At 45.5% G+C, this 15,871-nt stretch overlaps 1 protein-coding gene across 5 annotated transcripts in view; it reads left to right on the top strand.

Moving 5' to 3' along the window:
- PAQR8 (progestin and adipoQ receptor family member 8) overlaps positions 1 to 14,587 on the top strand; it is a 40,530-nt gene extending 25,943 nt beyond the window's left edge. For 4 of the 5 annotated variants that reach the window (XM_058554169.1, XM_058554173.1, XM_058554168.1 and 1 more), the window contains one exon: positions 10,040 to 14,587. In XM_058554169.1, coding sequence (XP_058410152.1) covers positions 10,072 to 11,136 — 1,065 coding nt within the window. In that variant the 5' untranslated portion in view covers positions 10,040 to 10,071 and the 3' untranslated portion in view covers positions 11,137 to 14,587. Of the gene's footprint in view, positions 1 to 3,792; positions 5,038 to 10,039 lie in introns of those variants that run through there. The other variant, XM_058554172.1, reaches the window with a different exon arrangement.
- Positions 14,588 to 15,871: the final 1,284 nt, after the last annotated feature.

Here is a 15,871-nt window from a genome sequence, read left to right as displayed (position 1 = left end):
TGTGTGAGGCTGTGTTTCTGTGGATTCTGGAAGCATTTCTTTTGCCCTCTTTGATGGAAACTGCTGTTCTTTTGTTCTCTGTCCAACAACCAGCAGGCCACCTTCCTGCCATCTGTGTGAGCCCCACACACAGTGACACGAGGTGATGTCACAGGACCTGCCTGTTGGTGATTTCAGCACACTGCGTGATCTTCCGTACAAAGCAGACATAACCCAGATGAATTATAGAATTTCACAGTATTAGAGCTTGTAGAGATTATACCCCCGATTTTATGGACAAGACACTGAGGCTTGACGCTGTAATTAGTGGTAGAGCTAGAACTACAAGTGGGGACTTCTAATTCCTGGTCCAGTGCTTTTCCTGGGAATCAGCTTTTCCAAGTTTGTGGTCTGTTCAAGCAGAGTCCTTGTAATAGACCAGGGAACACCATTGCTCTGGAGACCTTGTGTTCAGCCACCAGATAAAATGTCGTCAGTACCAAACTATGTCCATTTCCCAAATATGGAGCTTTTTATTTAATTCTCTACTTTTTTAATCAGGGAAAGGCTTTTTAGATAGCATGCTTTATTTTATTTTTATTTTTATTTTTTATTTGTGAGGAAGATCAGCCCTGAGCTAACATCCATGCTAATCCTCCTCTTTTTGCTGAGGAAGACCGGCTCTGAGCTAACATTAGATAGCATGCTTTAGGTGTAGCAGAATTCAGTGACTATTCTCAGTGTCAGTGTGCTTTCCTCCAACACCCTGGTAAGCGACCTCAGCCTATAGGTTTATGACTGAGACACACCACTTCTGCAAAGCCGGCCACAATGATTCACATGTCTCTTTAAAATGAAAGAGGCCCTTAGGGCTTATGATCACTTTTATCTGGGTTACAGACCCTCTTGGGTTATCTGATAGATTCCACTCAGATTTTGTAGCAGTCACATTTTCTTCTCTTGGAAAGTACTGGAATCTGATTGACAGATAAACTCCATGGTAGAGAACTGAGAAGCTTTGCAGTCCTGATTGCTTTTGTAAAGCCAGTTGCAAATTATCTTTGTTAATGGAGCAAAGCAGTTGGTGCAGTGGCATATCTGAAGTTGCATATCATCGAAAAATATTTGAGTTTAGTCTTAGAGTGCATTTTTTGAGGGCATAATGGTTAAGAGCCCAGGCTCTAGGGCCAACTGCTTCGGGTTACCTCCTGGCTCTGTGATTTACTGTGTAGCCTTGGGCAAGTTACTTAATCTCTCTGTGCTTCTGTTTCCTCACCTGTAAAATGGGAATGATGATAATAGTACCAATGCCAGACAGGTGTTGGGAAGTTTAAATGAGTTAATATTTGCAAAGTACCTAGAACACTGTCGGGCATGTGATAAATACTATATAAGTGTTTGTTGTTATTATTATTCTGACATTTTCATTCCATTTACTTATTTATTCAACCATTTATTGGAACATCTCCTATGAGCTAGGCACAGTGGTAGGTGACAAAGGATCTTACAGCTTAGTGAGCAGAGAGACATATAACATAAACCAGGACATTGTAGCTATACAGTAAGGAGAGTGCGGTAATGGAGGACTAGTGCAATGGCAGTATAGACAAAGGAGAACCGGGGGGGAAGGCTTCAACAGGGGAAATTTGAGCTGGGACATAAAGGATGAATAGGAGTTGGCCAGTGGGCGTCAGTGGTGTGGGCACGTACACAAGCACAAAGGCCTAAGAGGATGGCAGAATTACTGGAACACAAAATAAAAGTGGCCAGGGTGGGGATGGTTGGGGACAGTCATGGAGACACACAGGTAGAGACCAGAGGAAGGGCCTCCGCCATCCTACAGAGGTTCCTGTGGGGGATAATGAGGACTCAAAGTGGAACAGTGGCCGCCTCACCCCAGCCCCCCACTGAGAGAGAAGCCAGCAGGTGGAGGAGGTTGCGAGGGGCGGTGAGGGCAGGGGCAGACCTGGTATACGTGGTTAGATCTGTTCCTGGGAGACTAGAGACGCCCAGACGCTGCTCTGCTCGTCCACACAGCTCCTCTCGGCAAGTTAAATGGTTATTTATAGGTAGGTGACATGAGTTTTTACTATGTTTTCAGGGGACCACAACAGTCACCAGAAACAGGTCATTTCATTGTTTTATTTAACGTTACTGAAAAGGAAATGCACTCTGGGTAGTTTTCCTCAGTCAAAACTAGGTAAACAAAGCCAAACCTTAAAAATGAGTACTTTAGTTGTGATTTCTTTTTAAAAAGAAAATCTAAATACACAATTTTTGGCTAAAATGTCAAATTATTGCCGTGAACATAGGTTTTACCCTGCTTTTCTCTCTCCATTTTTTCTTAGAGTAATTATCTTTAATTTTTTTCTAAATAGTTTTAAAGGAGCACCTGAGATGAAACTTTAAGATTAGACCCCTAAATAATCCAAAGCCTGATGTAACATTTTAAAACACTTTCTTACAAATGTTAACTGAATTCATGGTATAGATATCATACTCAGGTTATTAAAATAGAGTTAAATAATAGTTCATATTAAAATAGAACTTTTAATTCCAATTCCATTATAATCTGAGTCTAATTAAAACTCTCTACAAGGCAGTTGGGGGAGGTATTATGAGGATTCCCAGAAACGTAACCAAAAATGGTTAAACTCCTTTTTGGTTTTCAAAGATTGCATTAACATAAATTATAAGGCAGAAAAAATATATATATATACATATTACTAAGTTATAATCCTTCTGTGAGTTTAGTTTGGATATTACTAGTACTGCACTGTGCATGTTTTGCCTCTTCAAAGTACTTTCCAACTACTGCCCATTTTATTATTATTTATCCTCTTTTTTTTTTTAATTTTTTATTTATTTATTTTCCCCCCCAAAGCCCCAGTAGATAGTTGTATGCCATAGTTGCACATCCTTCTAGTTGCTGTCTGTGGGACGCGGCCTCAGCATGGCCGGAGAAGCGGTGCACCAGTGCGCGCCCGGGATCCGAACCCGGGCCGCCAGTAGCGGAGCGCGAGCACTTAACCGCTAAGCCACAGGGCCAGCCCAATCCTCTTTTTCCCTTGAAAGGTGGAGAGACAGGAAGTTACCTCCTCCCATAGGGAAAATGACACTGAGTAGTTGAATGTCTTGGGCCTAGCCACACAGCTAGTTGAGTAGGGCAAATGTGAACAGCCAGACTTTGCTGAACAGAAGGAAATTGGTGCCATATGTCCGGGCCCGGAGAACTATTCATTCAGTAAATAATTATTAGGTGTATGATTATTTTATAGGCCACATACCGTTTTAGACCTGGGAGCTTGCACACTGCACTGTCCTTGCCCCTAAAGGGGCTGGCCGCGAATGGAATGGGGAAATGAGCAGAGGAGACCAGTGATGGGGCCCCAGGAGAGAAGTGTGCTGGGGAAGGCAAGCCAGGGTAGGTGGTCGCAGAGGAGAGCCCTAATCCTGGTCTGTGGGTAAGAAAGGCTACCTGGCAGAGCTGGCTCCTGGGCAGAGTGTTGATGACCTGGGGTTGCAGGGCCAGAGGGTACTGAGGTTGCACTGGAGATAGAGAGTATGACACTTGTGAAGAACTCCCAGTATTATAATCTAGGCCATCTAAGTGACCTGGGGGCATGAGACCTCTCTGGGAGAGGAGGCTGGAAGAGGAAGGAGGTCAACAGAAGGGCCTGTTTGCATGTTAAGCACTTAGAGTTTGTGTTGTAAACAAATAATGGTGAGCTACTGAGGGATTTGAGGAGGGAAGTGGTGATCAGATTTCCTTTTTTGTGTGTGTGTGTGTGTGTGTAGAAGATTGGCCCTGAGCTACCATCTGTTGCCAATCTTCCTCTTTTTGCTTGAGGAAGATTGTCCCTGAGCTAACATCTCTGCCAGTCTTCCTCTATTTTGTATATGGGATGCCACCACAGCATGGCTTACTAAGTAGTGTGTAGGTCTGTGCCTGGGATCCAAACCCGTGAACTCCAGGCCACCGAAGCGGAGCATGCAAACTTAACCTCTACACCACCAGGCCAGCCCCCAGATTTCCATTTTTAAACTACCCCCCTGAAGTTGTTTGGAGAATGAAGTGAGGGTCTGGGAGACGGGAGGCAGGGGAACCATCACTTGAGCAAGAAGTCTCAGTCATGAGACTGCTGTTTTCGTCATCTACATAAGGTCACTTTGAAGCCCTGAGTTAAGGGAGAGCAGTGGGAATGAAAAGGACAAATGGATTCCAGAAAGGTTGAGATAAAATCAGCAGGCCTAGATGACTGATTAGATGTCAGGGAAGGCTAAGTCTGGGCCCGAGGAGAAGTGTAAAGATGTTGAGTTTCAAGTGCCCATGGGATATTCGGTTGGACAAATCCAGAGCTGTTGGATATTTGAATCCAAACCCCTGGAAAGATCTGTCTGGAGGCATATGTTTAGAAATCATCTGATATAGATGCTAGCTGAACCCAAGGGCATGGGAGAAGTACCCGTGTGTGAGGTACCATGGATGCAGAAAAGGGGGCAGGTGGTGGAACCTCGGGCACACCACAGTTGACGGGGGGTGGGAGAAAAAAACAGGCTAGACCAGAGAGGGTAGTGTCACTTAAGCCAAGAAAGGAGGCATTGGTCAGCGGTGTGAATCCCCCAGGGCTCAGGTGACAGAAGGATTGAATGAGCTGACGCTTCAGGGATGAGAAATGACTCCCATCTTCCTTCTGCAACATCAAAAATTCTAAACACCTTATCTAATGCTGCGGGCACCCACCCCACTTGCTTCCTCATTCCTCCCCAACAGCACCTCTGCTCAGGGGCCCACAAGGAGGCCACACCATTCCTACACTCATACTTTGCCCCTTTCCTGGAATGCCCCACTCCTCATTCCTTCACTTGTCTAAGTCCCATCCGGCCTTCCAGGCCCAGCACAAGTCCTGTTTTCCCCACGGCTACCCCAGCATGCCCTGAGCGCGCTCTGCTCTGTAGGGACCTGTTTGTATTTCATTCTACTTAACACTTTATGTGCAGACTGGTGGTGTTGGCTGTTGATTCATGAAGTTTGCTGCTTCTTGTAAGCTGTTTGAGGTAAGGAGTCGTATTTCATTTTTCCTCTGTGGCCTTTTGTGACCTGGAATATTGTTGAGAAGATAATCCTTGCTCTGAAAACTCTCTGTTGATCAAAATTATTGTCTTGAGCTTATCTAGTTCTTGAGGATTCTTAAGGAAGATTTACATTTCAGCTGTCCCAGCAGGGGAGTTGGAGTGTACCCTGTACAAGGGAGCTCATTCTAAGATAACACCTTTGTCAGCTGATGGAGCAGTGCACAGGGACAGAGGCCAGGAATGACGGAGGGGCCCATACTCAGAGCGGCCACCGGGAGGACTGGGAGGTGTGTGCCTGCACCAACATCATGATGCCAATATGTGGTTTCCTCCAAAACAGGCTTTCAGACTTTACAGCTGGCCCTTTGAAGCTGATTTCTGGAAGCAATGCCCACTCTGACTTGGTGAAAGTAAGATCTGTCTAGGGGGAAAGTAAGATCTGTCTAGGGGGATGGACCCCACTAGACAGCGACTTCTGTAGTTAAGGATGATAAAGGAATTATAACTTATTGTCATCGCTGTGGCTATGGTGGCTGCTCGTGGACGAAGGGAGAATTTTATGGCAGGGGAAGAGAAGTTGCTAAGCAAAGGACAGAGAAATAATCCCCTCTCTTTCTGACCATTAGTTTAGAATTTTCCATGACCCTGGACTTCCAAAGGGAAATAAATGTAGGTCCTTTTCACCCATAGATAGAGGAACTAGGTCTTTGCAGCCCCCTCATTGCTGAGGGAGGTGAGTTGGGGGCCATGGTGGTCACATCCCTGGAACTGCCAGGTCCCTTTGTGGGTGTCGGGCTACACACTCCAGAGGATGGAGTTATTAAGGAGACTCTGAGACTGGTGTGGCTGCATTTTAAAGGTCCTTGAAAAAGGAGGCCTCGTTTGCAGGAGAAATGATGATTCTGCCATTTTTTTTTACTGTGCACCTTTTCCATTGAAGTTCAAGTTAATATCCTTGTGGTCTTGTCCCTCTTTGCTTCTTAGTTCTATAAACCTCTTCCTAGTTTATTTTCCATAAGTAGGAGAGAAGTGGAAATAATTTTCTGAAAAGGACTTGTCAACATAAAGCCCTGAGATTAGGTTGGTGCCATGAGGACTGGAGGAACTCTGGGGTCAGAGCTCCGCAGACGTGGGTTTTCTGGAAACTGACAATAAGGCAGCGTCATGATTTATCCTTTCTCCCTCAGAACAGGCAGATGCCAGTTGGTCCCCAGGTCTGAATTGTGCTCAGTTCCAACCATTAGACAACCAAAACCCAAGGTTTTAGTCTTTAGAAATTCAGTTGTGTCGTTGGTTTATAAGAGCCTACTATTGTGCCAGGCACCCTATTTTAGAGGCTATAAAGATGAGCAGAAATTGTGCAGTCATGTGTTATTTAACTCTGGATGCAGAATTGTCTTCACTGGTTCAGGTGCCCGGAGAGGATGGAAACACCCTTGATCTTAGATGCAACGCAGGTGGGGCCCGCTGGGGAGCGTCTTTAGGGATTCCTTCTTCTATAGCTCATGTCACCTCTGTTTCCCCTAACCACAAAATCAGACTGATATTTTCATCTGATTCTCTCTCTGCTTCACAAGAGTTGGTAGAAGACTGTATCTAAAGAACGGAGCCCTTTAATTCCCCAGAACTCCGACAAGCCCAGCTCCCCCAGATTATATGCTTCTCAGTCAACAGCAACAGGGCAACTTGAAACGTCATCCCATGTTCCAGGCCCAGCCCTGCAGTGGGTCCACCTGTTCCTAGGTCCAGTTACCCCAGCTGTGTGTCGTGTCACCCCCCCCCCCCCCCCCCCCCCCCGTCCCTTACCCCTGCTGTGCTCGGTCACCAACTGCCAGCAGGTCAGGTGGAGGAATCTCCATCCAGAGCTTAACTCCCAGGCGCTCAGATCCCTCTGCTGGCTGACCACAGAAGCACTGCTTAGCTTTTTCTTTTTGTTTGTTTTTAAATGAATTAAGATGTTCTGGGACCATTTTCTTTCTCTCCCATCTTCCTTCATTCTGTCTTTCTGACTGACTCTGTAATCTTTAATAAATTTCTCTTGGGTCTTTAATTCCTACGTTGAGCACCAGTCTCTGGCCCGTTCCTGGTCGGGAACCACTGGTCGGTGCTTGCTAAACAAATGACTCAATATGCTGTTACCGGAGCCACCTCGTAGGTCCATGGTGCAGAGGGTAGTAGATCCTCCAATCAGGAACCACCCCCACCTCTCGCGCCAGTGGTGGTCCTAATAGTGGCAGATGATTCTGCGGACATGAAACCAAGGACTTCGTTAAACACTTTACAGGCGTTACGTTCTAGAGTCCTCTCATCAGCCGCATGAGGCAGCTTCTCTTTATCATTGGGTCTGTTTCTCAGATGACAAAGCCTAGGCTGGAGTTCCTCGGCTTGTCGATGGTGGTGCTCAGGGTTGGAGCTCATGTCTCTGGTGCCAGTGTTCTACTTGGAACCACACAGTTCGACCTCCTCCGGCGCTCTGGGCTTTCCAGGGCCTTATCTTGGCATGTGTTCTTTGGCCTTGCTGTCTGCCTAGAGATCTCTTTCCCCCTCATCTTCTTTCAGGAATTCTGATTTTTCCTTCAAGACTCAGTTCAGGAGTCACTTGGAGAGGCGTGCACACCCCTCCTTCCCTACCTTCCATTTTGGTTGTGTTTGCAGAGACTCTGCCCGTGAACCAGTGCTCGCCTCCCACGGAGCACTCATCCCACGTTTTTGTTATGATTTCCCCACGTGTCTGTCTCTGCCAGTCGACTCTGACCTCCTGGAAGGCAGGGAGCATATCTTGTTGGTGTTTGTGCCCCCGGCACAGGGCCCAGCTCCTAGTAATAAAAATAACAGCAGTGCTTAACATTGACTGAGCCCCTATTTTGGGCCAGGCAGTGTGCTAAGCACTTTATATGTTAGATTCTCTCATTTAATTGTCACAAACACCCATACGACAGGTGGAATTGTTACTCCCATTTTACAGGTGAAGGAACTGAAGCTTAGCGAATTCTATAACTTCCCAAAGGTTACCCCATAAATGGCCCAAACCAGGCTTGACTCCAGATCGCCCTGAACTTTTTTCACATTTTTAAAATTTTCATGCCCTACATTTTAGACGTAATTAGGTATTTTTTCTCTTTCAATATTGATTAAGCAGGGTGGGTAGGAAGGTGAAATTTTCTTCACTAAAATTAGCAGTGCCTTGAGAAGCACTTGCTATCTCTCTCCCAGCAGAAGGGCTCTGAAGGAAGGCGGCCATTTAGATAAATCAGGTTTTGAACCTTTTTGAGGAAAAGAGTTTGCGAAGTATGAAGTAGAAAAGGTCACTGGAGATATGCTGAAAATCCATTCCTTTACCCAGTAACTTCACATGAAATTTTGCACCTATTTTATAAAATAATCACTGTGCTCATCTGGCTCATCTGTCATCCAAAAATTCCGAGTGTAAGTTAAACATTTGAGGCCTGAAATTCATTGATTACAGATTTAGGTACCTAGGAGAAACAAGTCCAAAACTACTTACTTTCTAGAGCATGATTTAAAAACAAAACCAAACAAACAGAAAGCCACAATCTTTGCAATTAGACTTTATGTTAAATTTAGGCCACATGTTAATTTTGTTTAACTGTTAAAATATATCCCAGAATATGCATTGGTCTTTACCAGTGTCGACTGAAAAAAAGAGTCTGGATAAAGGTTAAATGGAGTTTATTCAAATAATCAAGGTGAGGAACTCAAGTCCTGGGAAACAGTCCAACAGAGTTATTTTGAGGAAATGCTCTAAGGTCTACAGATCTGAATGCAGTTTATATACTTTTTTTTTAACAAAGCAGTATATGTGCAGAAAAAGAGCTTACACATCTAATATTCATATACTTTAAAGATAACATAAACAAGAGCTTTTTGGTTATATATCAAACAAGACTTGTAATGTTGGTGTTATCTATGTGTGGAAGGAGGCAACAACCAGGGTCATTACTTTTTCCCTCAATCTCCAAGAAATGCAGCCAGGAAATGTGAGAGGGAGGTACCCTTTGTCTCTTCCTGTTGTGGATCTGTCCACTTGGTGTCTTCAGTCATGAGGTGAGGGGTTGCAGGGTCATTCTTACACAGGCTTAGGATGGCCTGCATGGCTGCTTCACAGGACGGCATGGATTTCTGTCCTGACTTTAAGCCTATGCAGCTTTCCTGCTAGATTCACCTGTTAGACCAGGGAGAGGGGCCCAAAAATTCCTTCACACCAACCTAACTGACGACTCATTTGCCTGTCTTTACTCTGAGGTTCAAGTTACCATTGCTTATCTCAGATTTTCAAGTTACCAGTTAAACTAGTGGATAATTTAAGATGAGGTGCTCAAGAAATGTAGGCTACCATTAGTAATATCAATATTTATAATTTTTGTATTTCAATATAATATTTCATACTATTAGAGCCTGTCTGATGATTACATTTTGATAACATCCAGAAAACTCCACAGGCTTTAAAGGTAACCTTACTTACCTTCTCGATATCATTAAAAGAGAGTGGCTAACATTCCCATTTTATAAGCTGTGACCGCCTCACTCTGTAGTGGCTAGTGGAGACAAAATCAGAATGTTAGGGTAGTAAGGGATCTTGATCCAACTCTATCTTTCTGCAGATGAAAAAAAAATGAGGCTCAAAGAAGCTGTCTGCAGCTCCCTGTCTCCCCTAATGCACTGGAAAGCCACTTTCCATTAAGAAAACCCTCAGGGCTGGCCTGGTGGTGCAGTGGTTAAGTGTGTTCTGATTCCGCAGCCCAGGGTTTGAGGGTTCGGATCCCGGGCACAGACCTACACACTGCTCATCAAGCCATGCTGTGGCGGTGTCCCATATACAAAATAGAGGAAGATGGGCACAGGTGTTAGCTCCGGGACAATCTTCCTCATGAGAAAAAAACAAAAAAAAACCCACAGCCCCTTCACTGTCTTAGCTCATCCCTCTCTCACTGCATTTTTGCCCATGTTACTTTCCTTCCTGTAGGTTGCATCCCCGTCTGGCCGTGCTGTGCCACCATGACCACCGCCATCCTCGAGCGCCTGAGCACGCTGTCTGTAAGTGGGCAGCAGCTGCGCCGCCTGCCCAAGATCCTGGAGGATGGGCTTCCCAAGATGCCTTGCACCGTCCGGGAGACAGACGTGCCGCAGCTCTTCCGGGAGCCTTACATCCACACCGGCTACCGCCCCACGGGACACGAGTGGCGCTACTACTTTTTCAGCCTCTTTCAGAAACACAACGAGGTGGTCAATGTCTGGACCCACTTGCTGGCGGCCCTGGCCGTCCTCTTGCGATTCTGGGCCTTTGCTGAGGCTGAGGCCTTGCCGTGGGCCTCTCCCCACGCCCTGCCCCTGCTCCTCTACATCCTGTCCTCCATCACTTACCTCACGTTTAGCCTCCTGGCCCACCTGCTGCAGTCCAAGTCAGAGCTCTCCCACTACACCTTCTACTTTGTGGACTACATTGGCGTGAGCGTGTACCAGTACGGCAGTGCCTTGGTGCACTTCTTCTACAGCTCTGATCAGGCCTGGTACGAGCGCTTCTGGCTTTTCTTCTTGCCAGCAGCCGCCTTCTGTGGCTGGTTATCTTGTGCTGGCTGTTGCTATGCCAAGTATCGTTACCGGAGGCCTTACCCAGTCATGAGGAAGATCTGTCAAGTGGTGCCTGCAGGGCTGGCCTTCATCCTAGACATCAGCCCTGTGGCACACCGAGTGGCCCTGTGCCACCTGGCTGGCTGTCAAGAGCAAGCTGCCTGGTACCACACCCTCCAGATCCTCTTCTTCCTGGTCAGCGCCTACTTCTTCTCCTGCCCGGTCCCTGAGAAGTACTTCCCGGGTTCCTGTGACATTGTGGGCCATGGGCATCAGATCTTCCACGCCTTTCTGTCTGTCTGCACACTCTCCCAGCTGGAGGCCATCCTCCTGGACTACCAGGGGCGGCAGGAGATCTTCCTGCAGCGCCACAGTCCCCTGTCCATCTACATGGCCTGCCTCTCTTTCTTCTTTCTGGCTGCCTGCAGCGCTGCCACTGCAGCCCTCCTGAGGCACAAAGTCAAGGCCAGATTGACCAAGAAAGATTCCTGAGGCTGGGAGGTGGGACAAGGTGTGGAGGTAGCCCATCGTGATTTGGGAAAACTCGATACGACTATAGGAGTTGACTTTTTGTTTTTAAGAGTTGGCTTTTAAATTAATACGTTTTTCCAAGGATATGCTGTAACTATGGCGTTGGAAAGCCAAAGGATTCAAGAGTTTTGTTGTTGTTATTGTTGTTAATGAAAGGAGTATTCCTTTTCCCTCTAGGTCCTAGCCTTATAAGGCACAGGAATGGAAAGGACCTGGCTAAGAGTCATGGAACACTGAAGTAAGGAGAACCATCTTCATGCCGGAAAATTTAGTAGGATTCTGAATTGGACTGAAAAGTAGGTAGATGGCTGGTTCACACCATATTGGAATGGCCATCTTACTATGCTGGTCTTTGGTAATTGAATAAATTGACCCAAGGACCATATTTCATTTGGATTTCATATTGTCCAGGGTGGAGAAGTCAGAATCTTCAAGATGATTCAGTGAAACCCTTAGACGTGATGAACTACTCTGTTCACCTGATTTCTGATCCCTCCTCTCTCACCCACTCTAACACTGACCCTTTTCTCAGGATGATGTCTGCCTGGCTGTTTCTCTAAAGTGCTGTTCACTCCCATCTGTACCTTGCCTGGTAATGTAGAGGACCATGGAGCAGTCATACTTCCAGGAAATGCTTGGACCCACATGGACATTCAGGAAGCTTATTCTCATGTAATACTGATGTAAACGGTACTAGAAAGTTCAATGCCAGGAGCCACCAGGAGGCCCAACCAACAAGCGTGGACACTGTTTGGTGTCATGGGACCCTTCTGTTTTTATAGCTGTGGACTGTGGGATTGCTTGAGATCTCTTAGGGCTGCCTCACAGGCCAAGAGATCGGGGGCTGGCTCCAGGGAATCTTCTCCAAATTTTGACCAGCATGTTCAGAAAGCCCCTGGTAGAGTGAATTGGTTCTGAGAGTCCCTCTAGGGATCTGATTATTTCAAGAAGAACCCAAGGTCCAGCCTCTTAAATAGATGCTGCCCCACGCAGGACTCTTGTAACCACCCCAGTTCAGGGTCCTCAGGCAGGCTGTTGTGCCTCAACTTGGAGCAGAACCCTTAAAATACTCAACCCCCAGGACAGGCGAGCTTGTGTGCTCACTGCGGGTTGGTCCCTGAAGGCTCCTTTGGGTAAAATGGTGAATCGGGCACCCGGTAGGTGGAATAGTCTGCTTGGAACATCATTGTCCAGCAGCTTCTGTGGGATAGGAGGTACTTAACGATTGATGTGTTCCGGCCACGCAGCCTGCTCTGAGGAGTGACTTCCGCACTATCCAGTGAAGGGGGCTGCGTTGATAGAAGGACCGTGGAAGCCTTTTCAGAGGCCACGTTTCCTATCAGTATAAGGTCCCTATCGACCAAAATGGGAAGTGGTTTGTTTTCACTCCAGTTTGATGAACCTCTTCTCTTACCACGGTACTTTATTGTCTTCAAATATTTGTTTTCTCATTCTCTGAGATATTTGTGTGTTTTGTGCCTTATAAATGGAAACATATAAACACTTTACTTAACATGTGGCCATGTGGGATTTTCAATTTTGGGTTATTGGGATAAGGAAAAAAGCTTTCCAACCAGTGGATGAAAGAAATTTCAGAAAATCAGAATTGCTTGTCAACCGAAAGACTCTTTCAGCCTGTATTTTGGCCAAAAAAAAAAAAAAAAAAGATATTCAACTGGAGTTTTCCTATAATCTTTATATTGAGAAAGTGTATGTCTTGTCAGCTACATAGTTTTCCTAGATGGATTTCTGCTGTTAATCCTCAAATACCTGAACTTCTGTGCTACCCAAGTGTCTTACACAAGCTTCTGGTGTCTAGGCCAAATTCACCACAAATAAAGTCAGCAAAACTGAACTGGGTCGAGCTAAACAAGGGAATGGGGGAATTGTGCAAACACATTGCAAGTTGAGGGTCAGTTTAAAACGGGGACTAGAAAGTCTTTGAAATGTTCATCATCATGGATTGAAAGATCATATTCTTGGAAAAGTTGGAAGGAAGATGTAAGTCAAGCTCTTGGATATAACCGTAGTAGTCATGGTGGGCAGAGATCTTTAGGGCAAAGGCAGGTGTTTTTTAAGAGAGCAAACAGGAAGTAGGACAGTGATCCCCAAATGCAGTCCACAGACCAGTGCCAGCCTGTATGCCGTCTATGGTCTGTGACAAGATAAGTACCGACAGAGAGACCAAACTGTTAGATGTTGCCATAAAATTTTCATTTTAATTTAGACAAGTATTGGTCCCTCAAGTGACTGGAAATTTTTTAAAAAGTTTTTTCACCAGAGGTATTTGAGAAACATTGAGGTAGGAGACTGTCTCATTAGAAACACCTGTATCTCATTAGAGATATGTGAACAGGAGATGCAGAGATTTTTAACTACTCGGACTTTTGAGAGCTCACATACTCCTTTTAAAACATTTTCATTAAAATGAGTGTATCAGTAACGAACAGACCTAGTTTGTTTAAAAGGAATAATGAAGTATTTGATAAAGGAGATGATTATCTTACTCCACCACAGCCCCTCCAACAGTTGACATCTACTGGAAATTCTGCTGGTTCTCTCTCTCTCTTTTTATTTTTTATTTATTTATTTTTAGTGAGGAGGATTAGCCCTGAGCTAACATCTGTGCCAGTCTTCCTCTCTTTTGTATGTGGGACACCACCACAGCATGGCTTGATGAGTGGTGTATAGGTCCACTCCGGGGATCCGAACCGCTGAACCCTGGGGCGCTAAAGCAGAGTGCACGAATTTAACCACTACACCACTGGGCTGGCCCCACGCTCTCTTTTTTTTAAAAGAAGACTTTCAATCTGTTGAAATGTAAATGCCTCTGTAAAAAACTAAACTATCAGTCATTTACTTCTTGAGAATACAGATTCTGATGGATTTGTATGAGGCCCTGTTCCAGGTAGGGAGAGGGGACAGCAGGACACAGCAGACTGGGGACACATTTGCCTGTTTCCCCTCTTGCCTAGTACTTCCTGCCCTATACTTACTAACAAGCTGATGTTAATACTCTTCAGATGTTAGAGTGTCATTTCCCACCTCCGCTGAAAGTACCTCAGTCAGTAACAATAATCTCAGTCCTCTACTGGAAGCTTGAAATCGTAGGAGCTCACGCCATGGAATGAAGGTAGTTCATTCCTGCCTCTGTTGTCCACTTGTTCACAAATTGTACCTTAATGCTTCAAAACATCAGGTTCTTCTGTTGCTGCACTGTAGTTTCACGTGGGCCCTCCAGAGGGCGCTCATGTCTTCCTCAGAGTGGGCGCAGCCATTGTCCGCAAGGCCTCAGCCTACCGATTGTGTTGGTCCCAGTGTTTTGCTTGATTGCTTGGCAAAGAAAAAATGGAAGTATTTTCTGTGTATATAAATCTACTTACACGAAAGACTATTAAACAGATTTTGTATACGCAAACAGATTTTGTATACGCATTCTTGTACTGTCAACAGCTACCTTGTTTCTTTGACAAGGCCCTTGACAAGTGCTACTTGGACAAGGCTCATCTTAAAGAAAGGTTTTATCTAGATAGACGTTGCCAGGAGGAGGAGGAGGTCAGAACACTTGATATATCCACCTAGAAGTAGGAAAGTATAAAAGCTTAAAAAATCTCCATACCCAAACCCCCAAAATACACCCCCCCAAATTCCCACTTGTGCGTAGATCAAATTGCCCCCCCCCAAAAGCTGGAGTTGATTTCTCTGAGGATTTCAATCTAGTTGAATAAATACTCCTAGTGTCATAGACCAAAGGATTTGGTGCCAATCAACTAAAGGATTTTGTAGCCTTAACTGTTAGATTTAAATAGCTGTGAAAAAGGTGATTCTCTGGGCTACTCCAGCATCAGGCTATCATATTATCACAATAATGTAAGAAAACAGCATTTCTCTGGCTTGAGGCTCCACTGGTAGGATTGTGGATGTCCCTCTTGCCCATACCCTTTTTTTAATGGGCAGCAGTGGCCCTAGGCAGTTTGCAGATGCTTCTGTTGTCAGTGTTAATAGTTTAACCACTCTTCAGTTATTGATTCAGCAAATATTGATGAGCACCAAGTATTTATGGCCGGCACCATGTTGGCATCTGGAGATGCCACAGTGAAGGAAAAAAACAGGGACCTGACGTGGAGAGTCTGCAGTCTGCCAAACGAGGACAACATCTTCCCACTTTGGGCCAGGACAGGTCCCCCTCTCCAGGTCTTGGACCCAATCACAGCCTGAGGGCCAGATGGCCTGCCAAACCCACGAGAGGCTGGGACCTGCTTCAGGCTAGAACATTTTCAAAGGATTGAGCGTTCTCCCTCTTCCCCCTAGGCTAGAAACATCTCCCCCACCAGCAAGGCTGTCACCTTAGGGCCGGCTCCTTGACCCTTCTGGTTACTGCTGCTGCTTCTCCAGCCATCTTCAATGTCCTCTAGTGTTTTAATTCAGTCTTGGCTATCCTTGACACATCCAGACACAGCAGCCCTGTATTGCCACAGGCAGTATAGACTGCCCAGGTACATAAAGTCCCATCCTTCTGGGAAGGGGATGTAGGGTTCCAACCTGAGTACAGGTTCCTGATTTGGTAAATTGGAAATGGCATGCCACACACTGGCTGCCTCCTTTTCAAAAAAATAACCATCTTATCCCTTAAGGAATTTTTATGGAAATAATTTAATGTGGAAGGAAAATCATTACATTAGAAAGAGAATTTAAA

The sequence above is a fragment of the Diceros bicornis genome, chromosome 14, assembly GCF_020826845.1.
Source record: "Diceros bicornis minor isolate mBicDic1 chromosome 14, mDicBic1.mat.cur, whole genome shotgun sequence".
NCBI classification, from domain to species: Eukaryota; Metazoa; Chordata; class Mammalia; order Perissodactyla; family Rhinocerotidae; genus Diceros; species Diceros bicornis.
Note: the sequence above shows the minus strand (reverse complement) of the source record. Positions and strands in the feature narration are given on the sequence as shown.